Consider the following 25,450-nt stretch of genomic DNA (forward strand, 5'->3'; position numbering starts at 1 on the left):
TGTAATTTTGTATTAACTCTTGAATAATTGTGTTTTCGCTGTAGACTCCTGCAGTCATACATAACTTTGCAAACTCTTCTAATAACTCCATCTTTTTTTCCCTCACTACTTTCTTTTGATTCTGATAACGTACTAATCCTCTTCTCGAATTTTGTACCTTCTGGCTTTACACTAATATTCCTTTATCGAGTACCGATGTACCTATAAATACTGAATACGGAATCGCGTTTTCACTATTAATGTGAAATTTTTGTAAGAACTTCAAGTCATCTACTTCAAGCTCTGTGACGAAACTACCGCACGTCGAAAACTCTTTTGCACAAGCGCCGTACAAGGTTCGCTTTTCGTCGGTAACCTCACCGCTGAAATTAATTTTGTTGAACACATCACGCCGGATTAGGCATAAACAACACCCTGTATCGACCAAAGCATCAGTTTCCAACCCACCCACCTTTACAATTTTCACTGGCAACTGTATTTTTTCCTTTTCCATATCTACAACATTAATTTTGTCAGACTCTTTTTTAACTTTCACAATTTCAGTACTCTTACACTCAAAAGTGTCCAATGCCATTGCACTTAAAGCATTTAGTTTGTTGACTGGTGCAGTCACGATTGAGATGTGTGCTACTTCCACATCTTAAACATGGCCTTGACACCTTTTGAGCGCTAGAAGTACTTGCTGAACTCTGGATTGGTCTAGAGTTTTGATTGATCGTTTTGCAATGAATTTTCTCATATATTTTAATTTTTTCTTTAAGCTCACCAACGGTCTTTGCCTCATACAAAACCGTTTTGTTTAGCCTGGTGTCTACTATGCCCTCTATAAAGTATGATATCAAACTTTCAGTGTCAATATTTATTGGTTTACCAATTTCAGTAAGTACATACAAATACTCACGAAACGTTTCGCTTGCTTTCTCTTTACGGTTTCTTAATTTGCTATGTACTTCAGATGAAGAAAATTATTTCCAAATTCTTCGATAAGTGCATCTTTTAATAACTCCCAACTGACTAAACCTCTCTGACTTCTAATAAATAATTTCGCTGCCCCTCTTAGCAACTGTTTTCCATATATGAAATTCTGCACATTATTCCACCCTATTACCAAGGCATTCTCTTCAAATTCATTTATCCATAGCTGTACATCAACGTTATCATCACCATTGAATTGTGTTAGACTTTCCTGTATGTCTTTAAAGGTAAGCATTGATCTACCAGCCGGTGCGACGGCGGCAGCGGAATTTGTTTCTGGTGCGTCTTCATACGTACTACCCGATTCGTCATTGTCATCGTTGTTACTTATCTCGTGCCTGTAGTGTGACAATAATCTTTGTTGTAACTCCACTTTACGTCCCGCAGTAGATTGGTCAAGTTCACGGAGTGCTTGCTGCAACTCCTTTAAATTAAATGTAAGTATTGTCTGTCTGTCCATTTTTTACGCTACGCTTTTGTAGTATTTAAGGGTTAAATTAAACTTCCTTAACCCTAACGCCATAGTCGTAACCATACCCATATCCATAACCATCTCAATGTGATCGATTAATGGTGCCTTAACCTAAAAATCGTGAAAATTTCATGAAAATGATGAAAACGCAAAAAATTACAAACATATTCCACAAAAAATAAGTATCTTAGTCATAACGTATCCAAAACAATGAAGAAAATCTAAAAAAAAGTTATTAAATTCACCAACTCAAATATTTTTAGGTTATGGATATGGCGAGAAACCAAAAACCAATTGATTGGCTATGGCGTTAGCGTTATGGTATGGCACCATTAATAGATTACATTCCTGTCCATAAGGTAGGTTCGATCAGCTGATTTATCTGGTTATGGCTTTATGGTTATAAGTCACCATTAATTCGCCCTTAAAGAAGGTATTATGTTATAAATGAAATTGTATGTTTACCAGTAAGAAAAAATATTCGAATAATAAAATAAAAGATCACTTAAACAAACTACTTTGAATGAAATACATAAGATTGTACGAATATATGTAAGTTCTTTTCTTCGCTTTGTTGTGATATTGATTTCCACTTATCTGTTGTTTCTCCTTTGCTTCAGCTTATTCAATTTTCCGTATCGCTTTGTTTACTTCTTTTACTTCAATTTGACTTTGTTTTATTATTGCTTTCTTCTCATTTGCTGTCTATTCTTTGCTCTTCTTCCTTTGATGTCTCGAATTTATTTCTTTCCTTTGTCTTCGCTTTACTTTGTTTTGTTTTTGGTGTCTCCTTTACTTCATTTGATGCTGCACAACTTTGGTTTGTTTCTGCTTGTGTCAGTCGTTCTATTTTCTCGCTGCTTGTGCTGCTACGTTTTCTCTGCTCTGCTTTCCTGCTGACGTATTCTACTATTGACTTCGCTTAGCTATGTTTTGATGTTGATTTCATTACTTCATTTGATGCTGCACAACTTCGCATCGTTTTATTTTCTTGTTGCTTGTATTGCTTCGTTCTCTCTGCTCTGCTTTCTTTCTGATGTCTTCTATTCATTTGATGATGCACAACTTCGCATCGTTGTATTGTATCACTGCTTGTGTTTCTAAGTTTTTTTTTTTTTTCTGCACTGCTTCCTCTGATGTCTTCTTCTATTTTGCTTAACAACTCTTGCGTTCTCTTTTGCTCGTTGTCGTTATATTTGTTCTGTCTCTATACGAATTCGCTGTTTTCGTGCCAACGATTTGTCTACTCAAATTGTATTCGTCGCGTTTTGAACGTTACGCAGTTTAAAATTTTATATGGCTTCGTTGCCACTTTTAACGAGCTTTTGATGACGCTTGCTTAATTTCAAAATTGTATGCTGCGATCGACTGCACAGCGTTTGACGACGCTTTTGTGTCTTTCGGCGTTGAAAATTTATATAGCACTTGGAGACGCTTGTTCGTTATGAGCTTTTCCACGTACGAATAAGTCTGCACAAATATTGTACTGCGTTTGATGACGCTTGATAATTATTTTGCGCTTGAAGACGTTCACAAGTTCAACTTTTCAGCGTTTGGCGACGCTCACACACATCACAATACACGTTTTATGGCACGATCCCGGTTGAGCCCCCAATTTGTAGGATGTGAATTTATTTATTTATTTTTCAAAGTACATTGATTGTTACATTTATAATGATAATGAGTTAAATGAAGTATTTGATGATTAAAATATTTGTTAGATGAATTAAACAGTATATTGGCGTGTTACTTCGTTGAAATTCGTACGTAAACTCACTTGTCGTCTTTTCGATTTTAACTCGTCCGTCTCGTTTAGGTTTAAAAGTCAGGGTTGTATTTGTACATCTGGGTTGCATTTTTACGTCTGGTTTGTTAGTCACTATGAGGGTTGTATATCACCGTAAGTACGTCCACTTCTGGTACGTCCCTTATCCGTTCCTGCATATATCTATCTCGATTAGTTTATGGCGTTACGGGGACCGTTATGAGAACAACGTTAATATACACTGTGAGCTCTGCTCAGCTGAGTATACAAATTTAGTTATCCTTACAAAATTTGATACTTAAATATTCAGATTTAACTGGTCCACGCGCAAAAGCGGTCGGCTAGTTTGGATTTACCAATAGGCGAAATTGGATGATACCATGCTCACTTTTTCGCTATCTAAAATTAAACAAAAAATGGTTAAAAAAAATGTAAGGCGCGATAACCTCCGAAGAGATCTAAGGCCGAGCTTCTCTTCCAATTTGCGTCGTGGTCCCTACAAATTGGTCTTGATACTCCCTACAAATTGGCCGGACGGGACCTACATGCTTAATGCCGACTCCGAGCGGCATCTGCAAGGCAGATGAGTTTTCACTGAGAGCTTTTCATGGCAGAAATACACCCGGAGCGCTGGCCAAACACTGCCGGGGGCGATCCCGCTTAGAAAAATTTTCTTCTAATTGAAATATCTTATTTCTAAAATTTTGATGTTGCTTTGCCCGAGGTGTGAACCCAGCGCATACGGTGTGGTAGGCGGAGCACGCTACCATCACACCACGGTGGCCGTGGTTAGTTCATCAAAAAAGAGGAAGCTTAGCAAGTGGACTAATGGGCGTCCAGACACACAAGACTTAAGATATCATGCTGGAACTTGGAAGAAGTGGTGGTTCTGCTGTTATTTTACTAAACAATGTGGAAAATGGTTTTCTTAATTTAGTAAATATATATACCAAAAATTAGGTAAATTTGTTTGAAAATCGCATCCTCATTTTTCTGTACCTGGCCCTCCTAAGATATTTATCTAAATGTCTACAAACCGCAAATAACCAAAAATATGAATAGCGTAGGCGATGGTACATTGCAGTGGATCATTCTTTAGAAATTGTCATTGAGTTTAAGGATAGTATAAACATGAAAATTAAAATCGCAACTGTACGGCATCTCTGGAGGAAAAATAATATGATAAAATCCCGCTTTCCAAAAAAGCGATCCCGCACGCTAACTGGTATTACAAAAACAAAAATTGGACAGGGAACGATTGGCTGTGATTCATATTCTATTATAAGCGCCAAATAAATTTTATTCAGTTAAGGTTCGCGATAAGTAGAAAGTTGCAAAAACCAGGAAGATTCAGACAAAACTGCGTCAAGACAACAGTGAAGAATTCTCCGTATATAATGGAGACGTACGCATTAAAAACCGTGGGAGCTGCTAAGATTTTTTTAATGGGGAGTTTAGCTAACTCCTCCGCCCACAATGACGGCATTCAAGACGACATCTCACGAAGAATTGGGGGGCCAATCGAGCACGGTAATCTGAACGCAACTGTGAGTCCATATTTTTGTATTTTTTGGGCTAACCACGCATTACAAAACTTAATAGAATATATTTATTTTACGCTAATCAGAGAATATGACACGTCTCCAGTCATAGTTTTCATGACTATATTATCCTTTAATTCCGCGGAATTTTCTGGAACAAGTTTAAATGTATTCAGAAAAGCTATTGTGAAAATATACCTATTAACGCGTACATTGGCCTTTCGTGGTAGTACACTTTTATAAGGAGTGGATAAAGTCACCTGTTCGATATATTTCGTCCAGAACCTCCTTAGGGACAATTCATTATAATATTTTCCGCCAAAGCTTTCCATATTTTACGTGATTTGTTCTTTTTAAACATATACATACGTTAATTTTTTCTTCAAACTAAAAACTAAAACTATTACTTATTTTAAATATAAGATCACGGGTTTGAATCGAGCTCAAGGCCTAACAATAATTATTTTATCATTATTATTGTTATGATAAATTGTTTTTTTTTATTGAAAAATTTATTAAATTAGAATAGAAGAAAGAAAAAATTTAGACAACTGCCAAAGCTCGTTGCATAGATCCATTTCGGGAACTGCTAACTTCATCGGCAACGTTTAGGCGCCGCTGCTATAATCATTTAGCCATCACAGCGGTTTTTTGTTTGTCTTCATTATTCCTACTTCTATTCTGGTTCTTGCCAATAGACATTCACAGCACTGCGGCATCTGTTGCAGAATGGAATATCTATCCATTCTTCTATTCTAATGTAATAAATTTTTCAATAAAGAAACAATTTATCATAACAATAATAATGATAAAATAATTATTGTTAGGCCTTAAGCTCGATTCAAACCTGCGATCTTACAAATTAGTAGGCCGATATAACAACAAACTGTTAGGGAATTTCTATTTTTCCTGCCTAAAGCGCCAAATACACGACACGAACATTTGCGCGAACATTCCGCAATCTTGTTCGCAGCTTTGGCCATACACCATACGAACTTTTGTCCGAACATTAGTTCTCTTTCAGACAGCGATGAATACGGACAACAATTGTGCTGCAGCAATATTGCTTGCTGTGGCAACTAAGCGTAAAAAGAGAAGATCGCAAAAAAAGAATTTGGTGCAAAGAATGGTTTAATGTTCGTATGAGCAAGGCAACATTTGACCAACTTTTACAAAAAATTTTTCCATAATCATTATTCTTTTTAATTCTATTACAATAATCTTTGCTTTTTACTTGCCACAATGATGGCAAAGATTTATACATTTCAATAAATTCACTCAGAAATTTTTTATTGTCCATTTTACTTTTCCGCGCACGTCTGTTCCGTTCAGAAATTACTACGGTTATGAGCTATTTCGCCATACACGCACGAACAGTTCGCGCAAATGTTCGCCAAAAAATAAAATATTTTGATTTTTGGCGAACATTTGCGCGAACTGGCAAACACCACCATACACGACAGAAAAGGTCGCAGAAACATGACATAACGGGAATGTTCGCGGAAATGTTCGTGTCGTGTATTTGGCGCTTTAAGATGCCACATAAGGAGTTAAGGAATTATCGATGTTAACCATAATAACTAAGAAGTTTCGTTAAGCGCCAAATACACGAATCTTTGCCATCATTGTGGCAAGTAAAAAGCAGAGATTATTGTAATAGAATTAAAAAGAATAATGATTATGGCAAAATTTTTTGCAAAAGTTGGTCAAATGTTGCCTTGCTCATACGAACATTAAACCATTCTTTGCACCAAATTCTTTTTTTGCGATCTTCTCTCTTTTTTTACGCTTAATTTCCACAGCGAGCAATATTGCTGCAGGACAATTGTTGTCCGTATTCATCGCTGTATGAAAGAGAACTAATGTTCGGCCAAAAGTTCGTATGGTGTATGGCCAAAGCTGCGAACAGGATTGCGGAATGTTCGCGGAAATGTTCGTGTCGTGTATTTGGCGATTTACCCAGCTGTAGTGAAACGCCGTTACAGCGTAAACATTTCTTCGGTTTTTTTTTTTAACCGTAAGGTATGCATAAAAGCTATTTCAATTTATATTTCAATTTTTTTGTTTGCTTGTAGAAAATACAAAACGACTCATCGTGCTGTTGGAATTTTTATGTCTCGTAATCCACGAATTCTAATATTAGATCCAAAATTGGCACAAGAAGTTATGGTCACAAAATTTGGAAGTTACCGTGGTAATTTGGCATCAGATTGGGTACGTTGCTCTCATGCTGAGCGTAATAGCTACATGTATATATATATATATCTCTTTTCTATATATTTGTTTTTCTTTAGATTTATGATCAAAAACAAGAGAAATATGCTACACGAAACCCTTTTATGACCACTGGCGATTTATGGAAAAATCTAAGATCAGAGATTGTTCCTGGCTTAACGCAAAGCAGGGTAGTTTAATAAAAAGAGATACAAATTTTAACGTATATTATTGATGTTTGCGATTAATATTTTTATCAAATAATTTTAGCTTAGCTTGGCGTTTCCAATATGGAAAAGCTGTGCAACAAAACTGGGTAAACTTCTTAAAGAAATAACTCCGCTTGGCCATGCAATAATAGAAACAAAGCATGTAAGTAAATAAGGAATCTAAAAATCCCTTTTCTATAGTTTGAGAAAATATAATGGTCAATAACTTTATCTACAAAGATAAATTTTCCGTCATTGAAAAGATAGTATTTTCTTTCTTCTTATGATAAAAAGATTTAAGTTTTATTTACAGAAATTTGTGATATAGTACAAAATAAGCCGAAAACTTGAGTATTTGTTAACATTTTTCATATTATGTAACCGTTCTCCGTCTATTTTGCTTGCCACTACGTCCCGTACGCATTTTGCGCAATAAATATAAAAGTCTCATATCAACAGAAATCAGCTGTTCTATCAATCAAGCATCTATAAACTTACATGCGCTTGCGCTGCCATGGGGCGAATGTTAGCACCTCCCGCTAATGCAGTGTTAGTTCTAATCAAATATTCACAATAGTGCCATAGTGTGTGCTCACAATCATTTATATTTAACAAATTATTTTAATACAATATAGCTAAACAAAAGCACTACGACTAATAATGCCCAAAGCTCGCTAATAGCACGAATCCCCATATTTGCAAACAAAACTTTATTCATAGATTTGTGTAGTCCGTTTTCTCAAGACACACCCTTTTTTTGCTGGCCCATTCTTCGAAAACATATTATCGTAAAAAAATTGTCAACCCATAAAGGCAAATAAGTGCCCCAGGTTAGCCCAATTGGGGGAAAAAATATCGTAAAAAAATGCTAATGTTGAGAAAACCTTATTCAAAAAATGCAAAATGATTGTTTTCACATTTTGATAGTTCAAACGGTCCACTTCTTATCCAAGAAAATTAGAAAATACACTTTTTAAGGTATTTGATGTAAAAAAAGTTTGTTGTTCGTTAAAAGTTTGTTTAATTTGGGTACAACATTTGGAGAGTTTCAATAATTACGAAAAAATCCATAAGTTTTTAGAAAAATTAAGCATCAAGCGAAAAATATCGTGTCCAATGAAATAGGCCAGGGAGCAACATGTTTGAGTTTCACCGAAAGCAAAAATAATGTACTGCTCCGACCAGTTGCCTTGAAATAGAAATACCCTACAGTATAAAAAAAATAGTGGAAATGAAGAACTCAAAGGGAAGTTGATAGCATTTTTTTTGACCAAAAGATTAATTTCGCTTTTCTCCATTTTAGACGTTTTCAAGTTGACATTTTTTTTTGTTACGATATTTCTTCCAAGGTGGGCTAACCTTGGGCAAACCAACCACATAGTTTTAATATAAAAATTCACATTTCGGGGTTCCAGCTTCACTAAGCCGTGTTATTAGTATTTGGGTTCATCTAGTTATTATAATAAAAGTTGCAAACTCTAGTCAATTATAACCATTAACTATCTTACGCAGCTCGCTTTTTGTTTCACTTCGAATGTTTTGGGGGAGTTTATTTTTGGCATCGAAACAAATTCACTCACCAAACCAGATGAACTAAACCCTTTCTTGGAAATGAAACATAAATGGTTGAAGCATATATGTAGCTCACTGGACAAATATTTCAAATTATTACCGTTTCAATGGTTCCGACGTTTCGTCCAAAATCGTTTCTTCCCTGCAGAAACAGACGATTTCTTTGCACAACTTACTAAAGATGCAATCGAAATGCGACTTAAAGACAACGAAAACAGTCAGGATAGAGTGGATTTCCTTAACTTTATGCTGCAACTACAAGAAAAGAAAAGTCTAACACATGACGACATAGTTGGGCATATCTTAACCACAATGTTGGATGGCTTCGAAACATCAGCAAGTATTCTGTCGCATACAATATTTTTTGTAAGTTGATATAATACAATTATAAAAATGTTCTATGAAACCATATAACAATGTTTTTCAAAGTTGGCACATCACCCTGAATATCAAGAAAAGTTGCGTATGGAAATTCTAGAAAATATTGAACAAGATGGATTTATGAGCTACCAAAGACTGTATAGTCTACCCTATTTGGATCAGTGTGTTAATGGTAGGTATACATATTTATGTATAATACATTGTAACAACTACCAACCTATCTTAAACATATTTTAATACTAATATAGAAACCATACGCTTAATTTCTGTGGTGAATTTCTATTCGCGAATTTGTACGGAGCCAACGGAATTGGATTTGGGTAATGGAGAATTGGTGCCAATCAACGTGGGTCAAGTAGTCGTTGTACCAGTGTCCAGTTATCATCGTGATGAGCGCTATTTTGTGAAACCAAACGAATATAATCCCGAACGTTTTAATAATCAGGCACACGTAGAATTAACGAAAAAAGGTATATTTATGCCTTTCGGATCAGGTCCACGTATATGTTTTGGTAAGTACAATTGATATTGTTAATGGTATTGGAATAGGGGTTTGCATTCCACAGCACAATTGTGCTATCATTGCATATGCGAAAGTGAAATTTCTTCTGTTTTTTGGTGACCTATTTTTAACACAATCAGTTCTAAAATCGAACAAAGAATCGTTCTTGCCACTAAAGTCTACTTTGGACTAGGTACGCACTTCAAAAGTAAATTCCTCTCTCGGCAAACCAAAATCACGGTGCAGAAGCATTGACCATGATCAGATGAAGCGGCTCTGGGAGTGTTCGAGAGAAAAATTTCTCGAAAGATTTACGGACCTCTTCGCGTAGACAATGGCGAGTACTGAAGAAGATTTAATGATGAGCTATATGAGCTTTACAGAGAAATCAACATCGAATTTAAATGCAGCGGCTACGTTGGCTAGGTCATGTTATGCGAACGAAATATGACGCTCCGGCTAAGAAAGTATTTTAATCGGAACCCGCCTATGGAAGCAGAGGAATAGGGCGGTCCCCACTTGGATGGAAAGACTAGGTGGGAAACGATTTGAGTTCCCTTGGTGTGATCCATTGGCGCCAGTTAGCCCAGAAAAGAAGCAACTGGCGCGCCTTGTTGGATGGCCCGTTGGACCGTTCAACCTGTTAAGCGCCGACTAATAATAATTAATGTTTTAGACTATCAATGCCGTAGTCGTGTTGGGCTAGTGACGGAAAGTGCTAGTATCGGAGTATACCGAATTCATATCTGTATTAAGACTGCCCACTTTCACAATGATCCTCGAAGAAACATTAACGTGATATGTCTCCTAGAAAATTTTGTTCGAGTATCTCTTTCATTTTGTGACGTTCTCCAAAAACAACTACAGTAGGAGGAAGACAACAGAACCCAACACTTGCAACTTCTGAAGGCGGCCGGTTCTAAGTACTTTTGTAACAGAGTGACACCCACACCAAGTATTGTTTCTTCTGTGTAACCCCACTTAATAAGTAAACGCTTGATCACAAATCATTCTCGAAACAGCTGCTTGCAGCTGTACATAACCCTGGCACAATGGAATATCTAACGCATAGGCTGGTTGCATCAAACTTGGTGCTCCCGTTGAGCTCCATAATATACATAAATCCCGCAATTTCTTTAAACCCGCAACCTCCATAAGCAATGCGGCTTAACAAGCAACCTCACACAACACTTTTCTATACCCAAAATCTCCCTAGTTAGGAATGCTGTAATATTAGTCTCCAGCCCCTGCCTCGCGCCTCTTATTTTCAGGCACTTTATCCACACAAATTCGATAAATTCCTTTGACGAGTGACGCCCGGCAATACCTCAGCGTTACCAGCAGTTATTGGCTGAACAATTTGTTTACCAACAATATATATTGTAACGATTTTTAGGTAATATGAGCCTTCATAAATACAACGATAGTAAGCCATTTACACACATAACTACATAGAAGGCAACGAAGAATATCACATACACATATGTAGTCAGCAGATAAGAGCAAAGAAGAAAGAGAAACAATCACACATCACGTTATCGTCAGCTAAGAGCAGAAGCTGTTACTCACACAAACACACACATATAGCTAGAAGAAAAACATAAACTACAGATATACATGTATATAGCTAAATAACCAAGTATGAGATACAACTGTTCCAGAAGGCATATTCGTGAAAAGTCTAGACCTTAAGAGATAGGTGAAGTAGTCTAACCGAGAGTATAAAACCAGCGCGGTACAAGCGATAATTAACCAGTTTGTTTTTAAACGCCATAATTAAAGAACGCGAGTATTGTAATTGCCACAGTAGAGTGGTAAATAAAGGAAAATTTGTCATACTGAATATTGAGCTATTTATTCGACAGTTCAGCGATTCGATCGTTAGCAGAAGGTGCAAAATAATCAGAATTTCCCAAAACTCGTTACAATATAAATATAAAGGCTTAGTTTCAAATTTTAAGGTAAGCAATCCGCCAAATCGACACCTAGTTGTACGAGATATTTTCGGGCTTGTAGATATGTTTCATTTTTGGTTATTTTTGCAGCTTCAATCATATCTATATGAATAAAATACTAAAAGATTAAATTTTTCCAAATGTGATAATATAGAACAAATCTTCGAACGGAGAATGATTAGGAGAACTTAACTTCTCTAACCTCTTAATGATTTACATATGACAAAAGTTCTGGTCTTTTTAGGAATGCACTTAGGGATGCTGCAAGTAAAGACCTGCCTCGTGGAAATTTTGAAAAGCTATCGCATCAAATGCTGTGAACAAACAATTGCTGAAGCACGACCCACATCGCCGACCTTCATAATGGGTATAGATGGTGAATTTTTGCTTGAATACGAAAGAGTGTAAAATTATAAGTGTTTCAAATAAAAACAGCATATTTATTAAACTGTTACAAAGAAAAAAATGTTATTCAAAATAAACAAACCACAAAGTCGCGCTTTAATAGCAGATCCAAATTAATGCACCTTTTTAGCATGGTTACCTTAGCTGTATTTGTATGTATGTAACTCTCTTTTATGCAAAAGGAACTCACAGTCCCCGTCCCAGTCCATTTCTCGAAAAAAATGTAGTAAAGGCTAATCTAGGCAAAGAATTTGCTCCAATAGATTATCCCTGGATCACTTCCCGGAAAAAAAGTATCGTAAATACTAATTTAGGCAAAGGGCTACCTATATACCAAATTCAGGCAAATGGAACACTGAATAGAATTAGTTCGAAAAGATCGGTCCCTGGTCCACTTCCTGGGAAGATACTTCACAGGAACATCTTCGGGTTGCTGCGGAGTGACCCTGCAAATTTGAATAAAATACATACCGAAAGAATGATAAAATCTCTTTAGTGCGCAAGCATTAGCTTATACATACTTTTGTTTAAGAATTTTGGCGAAATGTTTAAAATTTTTAAAGAAAAAATATTTTTCTAGACATGTATGCATTCTTAACCATTTATGTTGCATTAACTTGGTAACACGCATAAATGTGTATGTCAAGCTGATATGAAATGAAAATACATACATACATTCATACAAATGTACCTATAAATGTACTCCCGAATGCTGGCTTTTTCACCATTCGATCTATTTCAACGTGAATGTATGTGACGCACAATAAGATGTGGTAAAAGTTTCACTCAAAGCAAGTTCACTCGTACGGTTCACAGCGAATAAACACACGTGGGATGCAGGGGTTAATAAGCGAAATGTATAGCTTCAGCAAACCAATTGGCAACCCCATCTATTCCAGGTGAATACTGTTACAAATATGAATGTGTCATACACATATTTAGCAGGCGAGGCTCTGGGGACCCTAAGTTCCTTATAGAACTAGGGGGTGGGGCGGTATGGCCTAGAAGTTTCAATATTAAATCGTTCCCGATATGGCCGCTTAGTGCCTCAATGGTGCTTGTTACCGGAATATATCGGATCTATATCCGGCAAAGGACGATCAATATCGATAACACTCCCCAAAACGGCACCTTTTGGGTACTTCATTTTATAATACAAACTAGAAGACCCGGCAGACGTTGTCCTGCCCTAAATTTGGCCTATCTGCATACATTTGAATAAGCTTTTTCGGTCAGACTCTGCCCTCCTCCCTCTTCACTTTTTCCTAATACTTTTATTCACTCCTCCCTCTGTCTTTTTCACTTCATCTATCTCCATTTTCGTCTCGTTCTATCTCTTTCCCAATCTCCTTCTCTCTTTTCTCTTCTCTCAATTCCTTCTCATTCTTGTGCATCCCTTATTGCCTGTCCTAGAGGGTGGTATGTATTTTATTCCAGTCCCAGTCCCAGTCCCACTCCGTGTCTCAGTCACAGTCCCATTCCGAGTCTCAGTCCCAGTCCTAGTCCTAATCCTAGTCCCAGTCCATCTCTGGATAATATATTACTTTGTACCAAAGCACTCATCAACAGCTTTCATTTGATATCCATATTGTATAAACACTGTCTAGGCATTCACTGGCCCACGTTTTGGCCAATATCTCGAGACCCTGTACCTGTAGTAACCACCACGTGAGGTTTACGTAACTTGTGTGAAAGTTTGAACAAAATCGACCGACGCATCTCTTCAAACACCGGCGGCCAACTAACACACATTTTAGCCTTTCTTATATATTTTTATTTTTCACACTTCACTATAATATTAAAACGAAATACAGATTTTCGTTGCTTTTGAAATTCGGCTTAAAAATTGCACATGGAACAACTAAAGACTTTCTTGTATTAAAAAAAATGTAATACTACCTCTAAATCGCGGGCCCCTCCCCCCCCTATCGGCGGGCCTGGTGATGTGCTATACTTGATATCGTTCATTCGCTATAATATTTTTTATTGATAAGCAGGTTGTTTAATTAAGCACCAAGCAATTACACCTGAAAATATGAGTGCCACTGCGTATACGTAACATTTTATTATTACGTATAAACATTAAAAAAAATTGCAATAAAATAACATTGCGAACATGAACTGAGATATAACCTCTCCTATCTTTCAACTTAGATCAAACTACACTACATAAGGGGTGTAAAACAAATTCAAAATCGGTTCAGTAGTTTAGGAGTCCATTGGCCTCAAACCTGTGACACGTGTTTTTTATACTCAGTTGAGCAGAGCTCACAGAGTATATTAAGTTTGATTGGATAACGGTTGGTTGTACATATATAAAATAATCGAGATAGTATAGACTTCCATATATCAAAATAATCAGGATCGAAAAAAAATTTGATTGAGCCATGTCCGTCCGTCCGTCCGTCCGTCCGTTAACACGATAACTTGAGTAAATTTTGAGGTATCTTGATGAAATTTGGTATGTAGGTTCCTGAGAACTCATCTCAGATCGCTATTTAAAATGAACGATATCGGACTATAACCACGCCCACTTTTTCGATATCGAAAATTTCGAAAAACCGAAAAAGTGCGATAATTCATTACAACAGACAGCTAAAGCGACGAAACTTTGTAGATGAGTTGAACCTATGACGCAGAATAGAAAATTAGTAAAATTTTGGACAATGGGCGTGGCACCGCCCACTTTTAAAAGAATGTTATTTAAAAGTTTTGCAAGCTGTAATTTGGCAGTCGTTGAAGATATCATGATGAAATTTGGCAGGAACGTTACCCCTATTACTATATGCATGCTTCATAAAAATTAGCAAAATCGGAGAAGGACCACGCCCACTTTTAAAAAAAAATTTTTTTAAAAGTAAAATTTTAACAAAAAATTTAATATCTTTACAGTATATAAGTAAATTATGTCAACATTCAACTCCAGTAATGAAATGGTGCAACAAAATACAAAAATAAAAGAAAATTTCAAAATGGGAGTGGCTCCGCCCTTTTTCATTTAATTTGTCTAGGATACTTTTAACGCCATAAGTCGAACAAAAATTAACCAATCCTTTTGAAATTTGGTAGGTGCATAGATTTTATGACGATAACTGTTTTCTGTGAAAATGGGCGAAATCGGTTGATGCCACGCCCAGTTTTTATACACAGTCGTCCGTCTGTCTTTCCACATGGCCGTTAACAAGATAACTTGAGCAAAAATCGACATGTCTTTAATGAACTTAGTTCACGTACTTTCTTGAACTCACTTTATCTTGGTATGAAAAATTAACGAAATCCGACTATGACCACGCCCACTTTTTCGATATCGAAAATTACGAAAAATGAAAAAATGCCATAATTCTATACCAAGTAAGAAAAAAGGGATGAAACATGGTAAGGTAATTGGATTGTATTATTGACGCGAAATATAAATTTAGAAAAAAACTTTATAAAATGGTTGTGACACCTACCATATTAAGTAGAAGAAAATGAAAAAGTTCTGCAGGGCGAAATAAAAAACCCTTAAAATCTTGGCAGGTATTACATATATAAATAAATTAGCGGTATCCAACAGATGATGTTCTGGGTCACCCTGGTCCACATTTTGGTCGATATCTGGAAAACGCTTTCACACCACTCCCTTTTAAAACTCTCATTAATACCTTTAATTTGATATCCATATCGTACAAACTCATTCTAGAGTCACCCCTGGTCCACCTTTATGGCGATATCTCGAAAAGGCGTCCATCTATAGAACTAAGCCCCAACGCCCTTTTAAAATACTCATTAACACCTTTCATTTAATACCCATATCGTACAAACATATTCTAAAGTCACCCCTGGTCCACCTTTATGGCGATATCTCGAAAAGGCGAACACCTATAGAACGAAGGCCCACTCCCTTTTAAAAATACTCATTAGCACCTTTCATTTGATACCCATATCGTACAAACAAAGTCTAGAGTCACCCCTGGTCCACCTTTATTGCGATACCTCGAACAGGCGTCCACCTATAGAACTAAGGCCCACTCCCTTTTAAAATACTCATTAACTCCTTTCGTTTGATACCCATATTGCACAAACGAATTCTAGAGTCACCACTGGCCCACCTTTATGGTGATATCTCGAAACGGCGTCCACCTATGGAACTAAGGATTACTCCCTTTTAAAATACTCATTAACACCTTTCTTTTGATACCCATATTGTAGAAACAAATCCTAGGGTCACCTCTGCTCCACCTTTATGGCGATATCTCGAAACGGCATCCACCTATGGAACTAAGGATTACTCCCTTTTAAAATACTCATTAACACCTTTCTTTTGATACCCATATTTTACAAACAAATTCTAGGTCACCCCTGGTCCACCGTTATGGCGATATCTCGAAAATGCGACCACCACTCCCTTTTAAAACCCTCATTAATACCTTTAATTTGATACCCATATCGTTCAAACACATTCTAGAGTCACCCCTGGTCTACCTTTATGGCGATATTTCGAAATGGCGTCCACCTATAGAACTAAGGCCCACTCCCTTTTAAAATACTCATTAACACCTTTCGTTTGATGCCCATATTGTACAAACAAATTCTAGGGTCACTCCTGGTCCACCTTTATGGCGATATCTCGAAACGGCGTCCACCTATGGAACTAAGGATTGCTCCCTTTTAAAATACTCATTAACACCTTTCTTTTGATACCCATATTGTACAAACAAATTCTAGGGTCACCCTTGGTCCACCTTTATGGCGATATCTAGAAACGGCGTCCACGTATGGAACTAAGGATTACTCCTTTTTAAAATACTCATTAACACCTTTCGTTTGATACCCATATCGTACAAACTCATTCTAGAGTCACCCTGTCCCACCTTTATGGCGATATCTCAAAACGGCGTCCACCTATGGAACTAAGGATTACTCCCTTTTAAAATACTCATTAACACCTTTCTTTTGATACCCATATTGTAGAAACAAATTCTAGGGTCACCCCTGCTCCACCTTTATGACGATATCTCGAAACGGAGTCCACCTATGGAACTAAGGATTACTCCCTTTTAAAATACCCATTAACACCTTTCTTTTGATACCCTTATTGTACAAACAAATTCTAGGGTCACCCCTGCTCCACCTTTATGGCGTTATCTCGAAACGGCGTGCACCTATGGAACTAAGGATTACTCCTTTTTAAAATACTCATTAACACCTTTCGTTTGATACCCATATCGTACAAACACATTCTAGAGTCACCCCTGGTCCACCTTTATGGCGATATTTCGAAACGGCGTCCACCTATGGAACTAAGGATTACTCCCTTTTAAAATACTCATTAACACCTTTCTTTTGATGCCCATATTGTACAAACAAATTCTAGGGTCACCCCTGGTCCACCTTTATGGCGATATCTAGAAACGGCGTCCACGTATGGAACTAAGGATTACTCCTTTTTAAAATACTCATTAACACCTTTCGTTTGATACCCATATCGTACAAACTCATTCTAGAGTCACCCTGTCCCACCTTTATGGCGATATCTCGAAACGGCGTCCACCTATGGAACTAAGGATTACTCCCTTTTAAAATACTCATTAACACCTTTCTTTTGATACCCATATTGTACAAACAAATTCTAGGGTCACCCCTGCTCCACCTTTATGGCGTTATCTCGAAACGGCGTGCACCTATGGAACTAAGGATTACTCCCTTTTAAAATACTCATTAACACCTTTCGTTTGATACCCATATCTTGCAAACACATTCTAGAGTCACCCCTCTTCCACCTTTATGGCGATATTTCGAAACGGCATCCACCTATAGAACTAAGGCCCACTGCCTTTTAAAATACTCATTAACACCTTTCGTTTGATGCCCATATTGTACAAACAAATTCTAGGGTCACTCCTGGTCCACCTTTATGGCGATATCTCGAAACGGCGTCCACCTATGGAACTAAGGATTACTCCCTTTTAAAATACTCATTAACACCTTTCTTTTGATACCCATATTGTACAAACAAATTCTAGGGTCACCCCTGGTCCACCTTTGTGGCTATATCTCGAAACGGAGTCCACCTATGGAACTAAGGATTACTCCCTTTTAAAATACTCATTAACACCTTTCGTTTGATGCCCATATTGTACAAACAAATTCTAGGGTCACTCCTGGTCCACCTTTATGGCTATATCACGAAACGGCGTCCACCTATGGAACTAGGGATTACTCCCTTTTAAAATACTCATTAACACCTTTCGTTTGATACCCATATTGTACAAACAAATTCTAGGGTCACCCCTGGTCCACCTTCATGGCGATATCTCGAAACGGCGTCCACCTATGGAACTAAGGATTACTCCCTTTTAAAATACTCATTAACACCTTTCATTTGATACCCATATCGTACAAACGCATTCTAGAGTCAACCCTGATCCACCTTTATGGCTATATCCCTAAATGGCGTCCACCTATAGAACTATGGCCCACTCCCTCATAAAATACTCTTTAATGCCTTTCATTTGATACACATTCCAGGGTTTCCCTCGGTTCATTTTCCTACATGGTTATCTTCCCTTATGTTGTCACCATAGCTCTCAACTGAGTATGTAATGTTCGGTTACACCCGAACTTAACCTTCCTTACTTGTTATATATTAAGATAGAAGACATAATAAAGAAAATGTTACGTATACGCACCAGTTCCCGTCTTTTTTGGTAGCACGGATATGCTTCGTGCAATTGGTTGGTTAATAATTTTATTTATTTCTTATTCCAAACAGATTCAGTACGGTACAAAAGTAGTATAGATGTGTCATCATTTCACAGTTTGGTACCGTATAGCACATTAATGGGAGCTAACTCAAAAATCTGCAATTTCGAAGCTGTGTGTATCTCCGAACCTCCCAATTCAAAATGTACCGAATTGTATACGCTATTTATTATTATCTACAGTAAGCAATGAGAAATTTAAAAATGCGTTAGCGTAATGGTGGAACAGGCAGTCAGTTTTTGGCATTTTCTGCACGTTGGGATTTTTTCACTTGATCGCTGTTTTGATCAACGAATTGATCGAAATTGTTTTGTAACCGATAAACTTGAGTTTGTCTAACGGTAAAAGCAATAACATCTGATAACTGATAACATCTGCAGCTATGCGTGGCCGTTTTGAGTTTAATTTTTTAAAAATTCCAGTCTAAGATTTAAGTTTATATACATATATTTAAGATAAACGTCTCGTGGAAAATATTCACAAAACAAATATGAAAAAAAACTAACAAGTAAAGGTGTCTAAGTTCGGGTGTAACCGATCATTATATACTCAGCGTGAGCTTCAATTGTAAATTTCATTTCAGATAAATTACTTTTCTACATAACACGTGGCACCGCCCGTTCAAAAAAAAATGTCTCCCCATTTCCTCTTACAACAAAGCTTGATAAGTGAAATATCATTGATTCAAAACTATTTTTTGCAAAGTTATAGCTTATTATTCTAGTCTACGACCCCTTTAAATTTATTTTATATCTACGTTTCCGTTGTCTTTTACCGATCCCGTCCATTTTTACTAGAAATATTTCCTGCTATAGGGAAAATTTGCGTACCAAATTTTATTACGATCCGTTAATTTTTCTTCGAATTATGACTCCCGAAACATAGAAAATTGCTTAGTCATAAAAGGGGCGGTGCCACACCCATTTTCAAAAATTTTAGTGTTTTCCATTTTAATGTTATAACTTAATTTAGAAAGTAAATTTCTACTTACACAAAGCTCTTTTTCGCTAGGATACAGCTTACTATTTTCGTCTACGACCCTTTTAGAAATCTTTTATATAAAAGTGGGCGTGGTCTTTAACCGATCTCGTCCATTTTGTTTAGAAATATTTCCTGTTATAGGAAAAATTTGTGTACCAAATTTTATAACGATCCATTAATTTTTCCTCGAGTTATGGCTCCCGAAACATAGAAAATTGCTTAGACGTAAAAGGGGCGGTGGCACGCCCATTTTTTTCAAATTTGAAGTTTTTCCTATTTATTGTAATAAATCCACTTGGGATATGAAATACCATTGATATAAAACTCTTTTTTGCAAAGATAAAACTGATTTTGTTCGTCCACGACCCTTTTAAAAATCTTTTATATAAAAGTGGGCGTGGTCCTTAACCAATTTCGTAAATTTTTCTTCAAAGTATTCCTTATGGTAAAGGCAACCTCTCTGCCGAATTTTGTTACGATAGGTTCAACAACTTTTGATTTATGAATAATAATATTTCTAAAATTGATTTTATCACAAGTGGGCGGTGCCACGCCGATTTTAAAAAATTTTTCAAATTTTTTTCAAGAGTCTCAATATCAGCCCACTCGTCAAATTTCAACATTCTAGGTGTATTATTTACTAAATAATCAGGTTTTTTGTGTTTTCCAAAATGTTATATATATAAAAAGTGGGCGTGGTTATCATTCGATTTCGCTCATTTTCAATACCAATCTATTCTGGGTCAAGATAAGCTCGTGTACCAAATTTGGCGAAGATATCTGAATATTTACTCAAGTTATCGTGTTAACGGACGGACGTACGGACTTGGCTCAATCAAATTTTTTTCGATACTGATGATTTTGATATATGGAAGTCTATATCTATCTCGATTCCTTTATACCTGTACAACCATCCGTTATCCAATCAAAGTTAATATACTCTATGTGCAAAGCACGCTGAGTATAAAAATATTAAAAATCCACAATGGTAGTTTGCCAAATAACACATGCAGTTTGTTATGCTATGATTAAATGTACTGTTAATCTCCAGGCCGAAAAATATTATCAACAGTTTTTTTTAAGTTTGTTATTTTGTTGAAAAATTTCTGAAGCATGAATAAAAAGTGTTGACGCGGCTTAAATTTAAGATATATGCAGCTTGTTTAGGTGCTATTTATTTCTAAAAGAACGAACAATACTAAAATATTGCTGGTGACTTAGAACAATGTGGAGATTTTGGGGGAGAGAAAAGGGTAAAAACTTACTAAAAGTTATGCAGCAAAAACAAAGTCTGTCGGGTATGCTATCTATATATATTGTAACGAATTTGCTGCAAATCCTCTTATTTGCCCTTTTGCTAGGTTCGTATCGCTAAACTGTTGAATAAATAACTCCAATATTGAATAATGGAAAAATGGCCTTTATTAAAATACTTCACAATAACACTCAAACTGTGCAACGAATAGCTTAATAACCAAACTGATAGCTTAAATGAAACAGACTTTCAAAATAATACTGCTATTGCTCGCTAGATATCGTCTTAGTCGTAACTGCTTGACAACTCAAATCAAACTGAATTCCAGCGCATCTAAAATTGTCGCCTTTTATACTCTTTGATTTCAACCTTCGCATATTCTAGGCGCTTCCAGAATCTACTAGTCCAGCAGCTCTCAAACTTCTCAGCTGTAACTACAATTGCACAATTTTATACATCTTCTAGGCGCGTCCAGAATCTACTAGTCCAGTAGCTCTCAAACTTCTCAGCTGTAACTACAATTGCACAATTTTATAGCTTTTCTCATTGCATACTTATAGGAGTATCTCAGATATATGCATGTGTTAGTGCATTGAATCTCCGCTGCTCGTATACGTACATGGTACATATATGTAGACGAAGTTATTGTTTCGTTTATGTAGATACATAATGATTGAATTATTGATGTGCATTCACGTCACTGCTTAGCATCGGCTTAGAGACGGCAGCACTCCTTAGTTTTGTTAATATTCGTAAAAATATATAAAATTCTAATTATATATGTATGTATGTATGTAGGTATTGATCGGGTTGTGTCCTAAATGGGTCGACCGATCGCAACCAAACTAGAAATCTTCCAAGTATGGTCGTAGGCTAAAATTTTCGATATATAAAAGGGGCGTGGCACCTCCCATACAAACGAAATCTTTGGTACTGCATAATTCTGAAGGTATTCATGCTAGAACATTGAAATTCAGTAAGTGGTTATATGAGGTCAATCACTAACACCCCAAGAAAATGTGGGGTGAAGGAAAAGGGAGTGTGACAGCTCCCATACAAATATATCTTACATACAAATATATCATACAAATATATCATACTGCATATCTCTGGATTTAGTAACGGTAGTATAATGAAAATTGGTAAAATGTGGAATTCGGAAAAAGGGGGAGAACTTCCTTACAAACGGAATTTTTCAGAACTATATCTGCCGTGCAAACTAAAGTTATTTTAACAGCAAAAGCTTGACTGCAGAATTGAGTTTGGCTGTAATTCCTTTCCGACGTTTAGTAATCTGCCGTCGTTAAAATTTTTTGTTAACTTCAGTCTACCTACATTTTCTGTATCTATGTATGTAAAATTCAAATGAAGCTTTAATAGCTAATGTATTTCCAAATATTGAATCTTATTCTACAAACTATAAATGGATTTGAAAAAGGGCAATTCTGGCACCTAAAAATGAGTATGTTAATATCAAAAAAAAAAATATCATGAATGCCAAAATCGAAGAAAAACTACCATCGACCGAAATAACATATCAATCAATTGACACAGTCGTCGAATACTCGCAAGCTCTGCGTTATGCGATTGAGTTTCTTAGCTCTTTGGAGCCATAAGGAATTTTTGCTTATCGATTGATCCTTAAAAATTGGTCCATAATAATTTTGCTTCGTAATTTGGATTCTCCACGCTTATGTAATAGGACAAGTCTTATCATCACAAAACTTTTACCGAATGTCATTGAAGTAATTATTTTATCGGGAAATTTCGAAAACAACGAAGTTTTCATACCAAGGATTCCATTAATGCAGACAGATAAGTATTTCAATTTTAAACGCCAATTTCCTCTTAGTTTGGCTTTCGCAATGTCTATCAATAAAGCTCAAGGACAATCATTAGCTGTAGTAGGAGTCAATCTTACCAACTCATGTTTCACCCATGGCCAATTATACCTATCCTGCTCAGAGTTGGCTCATCGAAAAATCTTTTTATTTATACTCGAAATGATATTACAAAAAATATTACGTATATACGTATACGTTTGCGCTAAAAAAAAAAACGCTTATCCTCACTTAGTTAATCGTTGGGAGACCCATCTAGCGGCAACTAGCTACAGAATATGTTGTACCGAAAGCGGAGACACAAACCTCCGTTGGCAATACTGTATATCCTATAGCTGAATCGGTTGCGGTGAATACTGGACACACACCATTTGTAGAGGTTATACATAGACACATATTTCAGTTGTATCTGATATAATGCGTATTAAAAGTTAGGAGTACTAGTTTTCTGCGCAGTAATTTCAGAAGAGTAGATAACGTATTTATGTAGATATAAGAAAATGCAGCTATGTATATCCTATAGTTTTCAAGAGTACCTGAATTCGCAAATACACAACCTTAAAATAAGTTTAAAATTTGTTCTATTTATTTTGCATATTTTTAGAAACGTGGGGTGAAACCCACGGGCATAAGCTAGTTATATATTAAATTTGAAATGCACTGCATCAAAAACAAATTTTTTGTGCTTTAGTTTTAATAACAAACGAACAAATTGGAATATTTTTTGGTCACGGCCTACTTTTTCGTTGACTATATGAGGCTCATATTATGAGCGATTCTCGGTAAACTGTACAATTTCACCGGCGGATTTGGAATGAAAATTTTTCTCAAATAGAAGTTGTCCGGATTTATTTTTGTTATCATTATGTAATAAAAAGCTAAATTTTTCACCATTCTACTACAACTGTAATGAAAGAAAAGTTATTCATAAATATGTAGAACAGGGTGGCTACTTAATGCTGATGTTAACTATTTAGTATATAAATTGTTTTGTCGGACTAAATTAGATCTTTTATATGCTTTTATGATTGACTCAAGGTTCTAGGTTTTGCTTAACATAATTTCGAAATCAAAGTTATAAAATTGAAAATGGCTAAAATGAAATTGCCACGTAACTGACATACAAATGCATACCATGCAACTGACATTTCGATTTTACGAGCTGAATACGACGCTTGTACTTAAAGTTTTTTTATATTCTATACCTTGATTTTTTCGCTTCAGTGAAACCTATCAGGATATCAAATAATCGGTATGATAAACCTATTTGTGTTCTTGCAATAACATACCACGTAACTAACCTGTTTTTTTTTTTTACATCGTCGTTTTCCCCACTTTACTGCTATGCAAAACACTCAAGTGCCATTAACACCGAAACTTGTAAATACAAAAAATGTCAGTGCGATCGTCCTCTGTCATACTCTATCTTTCGCAGTGTCAAATTATCCACCAGATGGTGATAATGACATCATAATGGAAATCGAGCGAAATTGTTCAAAACTGATGGACAAGATTCGATACGTAATTTATGTCTCGAAATCGCCTTATTCATCACAAATCTATTCGTAAACAAAAGTTTTAAATAAAAGAACAAAAAAAAAATGTAAGGCGCGATAAGCTCCGAAGAGATCTAAGGCAGAGCTTCTCTTCCAGTTTGCGTCGTGCTCCTCTTGATTTTCCCTTTTGAAATTGGCCGGACGGGACCTACATGTTTTATGCCGACTCCGAACGGCATCTGCAAGGCGGATGAGTTTTCACTGAGAGCTTTTCATGGCAAAAATACACCCGGAACGCTTGCCAAACACTGCCGAGGGGCGACCCCGCTTTGAAAAATTGTCTTCTAATTGAAAAACCTTATTTCTAAAATTGTGATGTTGCTGTGCCCGGGGTGTGAACCCAGGGCATACTGTGTGGTAGGCGGAGCACGCTACCATCACACCACGGTGGCCGCCAAAAAAGTTTTAACGAAAGACAATAAAATCATGCCAATTTTTCGTACATATTTTTGAAATAAATGAATGATACTTCGACCGAGATTTGAAAAACGTGGTTGAGGACATGCCACGCAACTGACATTCGGGGTATATAGTATAATCTCATAGACGTTCTATTCAAATATTTGACTGTTTATGCATGTGCTCTATTTAAACACATCAAAACTAACAAAATAATATGAAACTTGTACAGTCAATTATTACTTATCCTGCTAATAATACCAATGGACACAATTTTTACAATTTACTGAGAATCTCCCATATACAAAATTATTATTTGAAACTTCCTTTCATATTTTCAATTTATCTTTTATCCTCTTTATAATTTGTATTTCCAAACCGTTCTCCATTTTCAAGTGGCCGGTAAAAAATCTTGCTACAATTCTTCCAACTAACTTAGCTCTGTCTTCTTATTTGCCATGCCATTTTTTTAATGGCTCAATTTATCATGATATGCAAATTTTGTGCTTGAGTGTCATTCACTCTGTGACGCGATTTGAATGTTCTGCAGAAAATGTGAAAAAAATCGAATGAAATTGCATTGAAAACAAAAAAAATTTGCTTTTTCTAGCGATGTCAACAAGTGAAGGAAATTGCAACTAAAATAAAATCTGCAGCAGAAAAAAATTTATGACTTGAGAACG

The 25,450-nt window shown here is 36.2% G+C and overlaps 1 protein-coding gene across 3 annotated transcripts in view; it reads left to right on the top strand.

Moving 5' to 3' along the window:
* Positions 1 to 19,261, top strand: part of LOC137248204 (probable cytochrome P450 309a2) — a 48,901-nt gene extending 29,640 nt beyond the window's left edge. Inside the window, exons 2-8 of one of the 3 annotated variants that reach the window (XM_067779075.1) lie at positions 6,829 to 6,967; positions 7,048 to 7,158; positions 7,238 to 7,339; positions 8,689 to 9,114; positions 9,178 to 9,301; positions 9,378 to 9,641; positions 18,746 to 19,261. In XM_067779075.1, the coding sequence (XP_067635176.1) occupies positions 6,829 to 6,967; positions 7,048 to 7,158; positions 7,238 to 7,339; positions 8,689 to 9,114; positions 9,178 to 9,301; positions 9,378 to 9,641; positions 18,746 to 18,927 (1,348 nt within the window). In that variant the 3' untranslated portion in view covers positions 18,928 to 19,261. Of the gene's footprint in view, positions 1 to 6,828; positions 6,968 to 7,047; positions 7,159 to 7,237; positions 7,340 to 8,688; positions 9,115 to 9,177; positions 9,302 to 9,377; positions 9,642 to 11,027; positions 11,475 to 11,830; positions 12,032 to 18,745 lie in introns of those variants that run through there. The other 2 variants (XM_067779076.1, XM_067779077.1) reach the window with 2 other exon arrangements.
* The last annotated feature ends 6,189 nt before the right edge of the window (positions 19,262 to 25,450 follow it).

The sequence above is a fragment of the Eurosta solidaginis genome, chromosome 4 (assembly GCF_040869045.1).
Source record: "Eurosta solidaginis isolate ZX-2024a chromosome 4, ASM4086904v1, whole genome shotgun sequence".
Classification (NCBI taxonomy): domain Eukaryota; kingdom Metazoa; phylum Arthropoda; class Insecta; order Diptera; family Tephritidae; genus Eurosta; species Eurosta solidaginis.